Source organism: Zonotrichia leucophrys, chromosome 2, assembly GCF_028769735.1.
Source record: "Zonotrichia leucophrys gambelii isolate GWCS_2022_RI chromosome 2, RI_Zleu_2.0, whole genome shotgun sequence".
Lineage (NCBI taxonomy): Eukaryota > Metazoa > Chordata > Aves > Passeriformes > Passerellidae > Zonotrichia > Zonotrichia leucophrys.
Genome location: NC_088171.1, coordinates 132301731 through 132307730, shown reverse-complemented (window position 1 = coordinate 132307730; position 6000 = coordinate 132301731). Strand labels below are relative to the sequence as shown.

Genomic DNA, 6000 nt, shown 5'->3' with positions numbered 1-6000 from the left:
GTAAGTTTGCAGTATTTCTGAAAATTATCCATTCTTCTTCTCTTGTAGGCATTTCAAAGTGCTTAACTTAAAAGCTACAAACTGATTTTGAATGTTTATGTCTTCAAAGAGGGGTAATACAGTCATTATAAAATATAGCATAAAAATGCTCAGTACTTCAGTCTGACAAAACACATTCTTAAAAGGAGCTAACAAAATGAAGATAATCCTGTACTATGTATGTCTAAGAAATAGTTTATTTTCCTAAGTAAAAAAAATAGGAGAATTTTAAAATATTTTGACACAGTATCAAGCCATGCCCTCAGAATTTTGGACATTAGTGACTATTGCTCTGAATTTCATTAAATTGCAAATTCAACAGAAAAAAAAAATCTACCTTGTTATAAAGCTGCATTTATACAGACACATAACATTGTTATAACAAAATCCAACCAGTCTCCTTATATACATGTATATAGCATTGCCTAATTTATAAAATTTGGCTGAAGAGTTGCCAGCTTTACAAGCAATAAATTATTATGATCAAATGAAAACTATAAATCAAAGTAGACTTACAGTAGTAATGTGCATTAAAATCAATGTGCATATATGATATCAGAGGAACAAAATACTGGAAAGCAAAGTTGGTTTTAAAAATCTGTATTATAATTACAGCAGATATGATTAACTTAGTAATAACTGTAACTTTGTATAAACCCCAGGAATCACATTTACCCAGAAATCTCACGAGAAACACACAAAACAGAACTGGGCAAAAAACCAATAGGTAACTGCACATCAGTTGTTTACAAGGCCTATATGACAAGGAGGATGCAGAAAAAGACACTCAAGTTTTATTAGGTGGGGAAGTAGGATTGGTTACATTCTGGAAAATGAAAGAAACATTTTCTTTTATCCTTTCAAGGAAAGGATCAGCAAGAGTCTGATGTTGCCCAGAGAAATGCTTCCATTGCATCAGCTGTGACATGGAAAGCGGCTTCTTTGAATTAGGCTTCCCATGGTTTTGTTCAAGCTGGCAGCTTCTAGATACAGGAGGCTTTTCTGAGGAAGTATCTGAAAAAATGATGCAGTAGACTAATCAGAGAAAACTAAGGCAGAAAATTTCAGTCTGAATCAATAAGACAGCTGGTGATAACAAACAGGAGAAAATAGAACAGCACACATAATCATTCGGTACCAACAACATCCAAACATATATCCACAGTAAGAGAGGGAAGGCTGCTTCTTGCTCAGTGGTCAAGGTTATCAAAATTACCACATGCTAGCATAAAGACAAATCCTTTTACACATGGATGGGAAAGGAATATCTTATTTGCCAACTTCCCTTCCTCTGTCTTCCTAATTCTGTGACATTTGGCCTGCTCTCATTCTTTGGGTAAATCTGAATCTAGCTGTATGTTGCAGCAAAATTCATGATAGCTTCAATTTCTTCCCAGAGGAATCACTCCAGCCAGCTAAGAATAATTTGAGTAGCTGTTTCACTGACTCAGCATACTAGATGTGTAAAGTCTGTACATCCAGATTATGCCAACTTGTTCAATATACACAATAATGTATATCACAGTAAGGAAAAGACTATTCCTCTGAGATTAATTCACTTTTAAGAGAGGACTCTAAAGCCCCAAATAGTATCAGGTCATTGCAGTGCACGTCACACATTGATGGCTTTATGATTCACCTGATGCATGGGATAAATGAAGAAATAATTTTGTATGGAAAAAAATTGCATCAGTACAGTTACTGGTTTAAAACTTGTCATGAAATCTTTTCATAGCAGTATTATGTGCTCGTTAGGAAACACCAGTGATATGAGCAGCATGACTCAGACTATTCCTGGTATTTTTAAGTTTCTGAGAGCCCATAAAGATTCATAAGCACAAAACTTTCCTTTTGACTGACATACGATGTTTGAAGTAGACTTGAAATACATTTTTTTACTGGCCAGATGAAAATTTAGAATAGATGCATTTACAGATTCTGCCTTCCTAACTCCTAAAGCACACTATGATCAGGTAAAACAACAGGCTTATAGCTTTGTAGCTAATGTGAAGGGCAGCAGAATAGCAAGCAACCCATCTGCATGATCCATGCACAGGAAATATCCTCCTCTCAAGACCCCTGTAGTTTCCTAAAGATGACCCTAGTGTGAATGGACCGCAGGAGATGATGGCTGTGAGACCTGCATTATATTGTTTGCCTCCTCTTTAGTTCATCTTTTGAATCAAACTTGCTAGAAATGGAGGAGACAAATCACTGGAAATTCTTGACTTTTCTGTATAGCAGAATCTATCCCCAGTAACCTGGAATCTGGTTCTTGATGCAGTAATTTGAGTTTTCTGTTCTTAGGAAAGGCAAAGAGACCAGCTAGTGGTAGCTGCATTCTGGGGTGATCAAACGGAATGCCATGACTCAGAACAATTTGATTAGGGAGACAATGAGCCAGCTTGTCCTCTGCTCTTTAGGAAGTCAAACCTTCCCCTCACACTATCATTACCACCCCTTAAGTCTAATAATGGCCTTCAGGATTTTCTTTGATTTACTGCCAAAAGGTTTTGTTCACTGGGAACAGGAACTCCCTTGAAAAAGTCACAGAACCCAAGAGGCCAATGTTGTGATTTAATTGATGAAACCAAAGTATGTTCAAAGCATAAGACAAGAATTCAAGATGTTAAGACAATTGCAAGCACCAGTGTTCATCACAGTAGCAACACAAAATTTCTCTGGATTTCTGCAATCCAGGAGCCACACATGTCTCACTGCATGCCACCGGGAAAATGTGGCCAACATTTAACTCAGAAGGTGCCTTTCCCACACAGATCCTGTAATAGTACTTAAATGGAGGATGATAAATTTAGAAAATCACTTATGAAGAAACAGAAGGTCTAATTTTTCAATCATTAAAGAAAGATACAAAGATGATTAAATCAGCATATGGAGCAAAAAATAAAGGAGAAAATCAAATTCTTATGTCTACAGAAGCCCTGTGCTATCACTAGCCAAGTCTTCCTCATTTTGGTTAGAATGAGATGAGAAAGAAGTACAAGTCTAACCTATTACCTGGGAACATGCAAACCTTCGAGGAAAAAAGTACTGGGTCCACATTACTTGTTTTCCTGTCCCTGTCTATTGAGAATACACACTCTTGTACACATTTCTTGAGCTCTTTTTATTGAGGTTTCTGTGTGCATTTAGAAGACATCAGTATTGGTACCACACTATCCCTCCTGCAAATACTGTACATGAATATTTCACGCCCCAAAAGAGAAACACACCAAGGCAATAGACACTCTTTCCTTTAAGAGACTAGATGAGCTATAAAAACAAAAATGGTTAAGATGCAAACATAACTTATGATAATTTATTTTTTCTAAATCCTGTTTCCAACTTAAACCTATATACCTGTACAGAGCAAGGTATGAAAACAACTTTGATATGCCAGAAGAACAGGAGACAGGTCCCTACAGAAAGGATAGATGTGCATATTTGCTACTTGCATGATAAATGAACTGGTTGTTACTGCAAGAAAATAATCTTCTCCTCCTTTTATGAGGGACTCTTATGGATTAGATGAATCAGCCAGTGTGTGGAAGATTCCATAATGAACCTCATTATTTCAATCCTCTTTTACTGAGAATCAAAGTTTTCTCCAGAGACAGACTATATATAAAGAATGGATTCCACAGCAGTGGCCAGAGATAATGAAAAACAAACTCACTTTGATGGTCAACCTTTCCCATACAGTCACACTCAAGCAAGTCATGAGTAACACAGCTGGAATCTTCATGTAGAGTAAAGAGATTTTTAAGCTCTTCAATAGAAAAATGTGTATGCTCAGATGTCTTGGAAAGGTCTACAACTGCCCCCGAAAGGTCTTGTTTGCTGATCTGTCTTTGATAAATCTTTTCTTCTATTGAACCTGTATTGAAAAGAAAAACAGATAAATTGGGATAATTTTGACCAGTATTTACAAAGAAGTCAGATCCATTTCTTGATAGCAATATACACAGGAAATGCTAAGTCACTATTTTCAGTTATTTCAGAAAAAGCAAAGCAAAGGCAAGTGAATCAGTGTGATCTCTCCATCTTAACTGAACTCAGAACAAATATATATTTTTAAAGAACTAATAATATATATTTTTAAAGAACAAATTATTTCCAAAACTATTCCCTCTCTTTATTTTATGGACAAAATATCAACATCTGTCCCACTCTGGGTAAGCTGAGCACCATCTCTGACCTGTGGTTAGCAGCCTGTAGATATGGACAGCATGTTTCTGACCATCTCTCCACACTCTAGCCATTGCCTGAGGAAAGCAAGAAGATGAAGAGAATTAACAGCCTGCTCTACAAGGATACTTCACTAAAGCTTGTAGCCTTCACTGACTGAATTACCAGCTCTGCCCACTTCTTCAAAGAGATGTTGTCTGGATAATGCATTCCCCAGTAGTTATCTGTGATTGTTTCTATAAGTTTTCTAGTATTAATTGTAAACAGTTTTGAAAATATATTTTACTTTCTGCCATTTATGCTTCTCTTCCTTTCTGTACACTAAAGTAGGAAAGTAGGTGTTTCAATTATTTCCTCAAAGAAATCCCCTCTTCATATTTGTTTTCCAAGCATTAACAACTATTTAATATTTCAGGAATACTGATCATTCTCCCCATCTTCAAAACTGTTTTTTTCCACAATATGCTTTTAAAAGTTACTTTTACATTTCTATTGAAATTCTAAAAATTATTGTTTGCACCTCTTTTATTTCTTAAACAAACAAAATGTGAAACTGAGTACTGCTAAATTATCTTTTTTTAAAAAATGTATGGGTTACACCTACATCCTCAGTACAAACACACACAACAGGCTTGCAGTCTCTGGCAACCTGTAGCAATTTTGTCTGATTTACCAGACTTTTTCAAGCAACAAGACAAGTGACCACATGAGGGTACTAATTCACCCTGGGAAGAGGAGCAAGGGCTTATTTCAGGTATTAAGGACACAGCATTACTCTACAATAAAAAGTTTCTTACTGAGTTCATAAAAAGATTTCTTTAATTGTTATTTTTAAGGACTATTTTAAGTGAAGACTCTTATGCCAACTAAATAATCCCTTGAGGCCAACAGTGCCTTTACAAGAATAGCACAGCACTGGCTTTCTTTCTTTTGGCATCACTGCCATGTGATTTTCTCATTCTTGCAATTGTGATCAGAGTCTCTCCCTTTTTCTCAGGGATTGCAAATCAACAGCAACATTTGCTATGCAATCTAATCCCATTTTCCTTTTCTTTTTAGAAACACAGCAACTCTCCAGATAAAAAGACATCAAGAGACAAAGAGGATACGTGACTCACTCCTCTGACGAAACTAGAATTTAATCTTTTTATTTTTTACTGCAAGAGGGCTTCTACTGATCCCAGTATATATAATATGACAGAGAAATATTTCTTCTTTTCTTCTCAGGAAGAGTTTTCCCTCATTGTTGTACTTGTCCAGACACAATGTGATAATTGGTAGCAGTAAGACATGTAAAGTCAGGCAATTCAAACTCAGTCAAGAATTCATTTGATGCCCATCCCAACCCACATGTACACAGTTGTTACCAGACCTGAATATCTGTAGCTGGATTCCAGTCAATATCATATAGGATCAAATGAGATGCTCCAACCAGGTTCAGTCCCACTCCACCAGCCTTTGAACTTAGCAAAAAGATGAAAGCTGGGCTGAATTTGCTATTGAAAGCATCCACAATATGTTGTCTCTGGGAGACAGGAGTATGGCCATCCAGTCTGGTATAGGAGTATCCATAATGTTTGCATACATCTTGTAATACATTTAATGTCTGAGTGTAATTGGATACCAACACAACTCTGTCAAACAGTAAAACAAAGTCATCAACACAGACCTTGGTAAAATTAAAGTCCAACAACAAATCACTGAACACATAGAAGAAAATAAAATTAAGGTGAAAAATTCCACATCAACTCAGTGTTAGTTTTACTTTCTACA

At 36.1% G+C, this 6000-nt stretch overlaps 1 protein-coding gene across 4 annotated transcripts in view; it reads right to left on the bottom strand.

Moving 5' to 3' along the window:
• Positions 1-670: 670 nt before the first annotated feature.
• Positions 671-6000, bottom strand: part of RAD54B (RAD54 homolog B) — a 63098-nt gene continuing 57768 nt past the window's right edge. For all 4 annotated transcript variants that reach the window (XM_064706495.1, XM_064706496.1, XM_064706498.1 and 1 more), the window contains 4 exons: positions 5600-5861; positions 4238-4304; positions 3716-3916; positions 671-1053 (listed from right to left, as the gene is read on the bottom strand). In XM_064706495.1, the coding sequence (XP_064562565.1) occupies positions 827-1053; positions 3716-3916; positions 4238-4304; positions 5600-5861 (757 nt within the window). In that variant the 3' untranslated portion in view covers positions 671-826. The remainder of the gene's footprint in view (positions 1054-3715; positions 3917-4237; positions 4305-5599; positions 5862-6000) is intronic.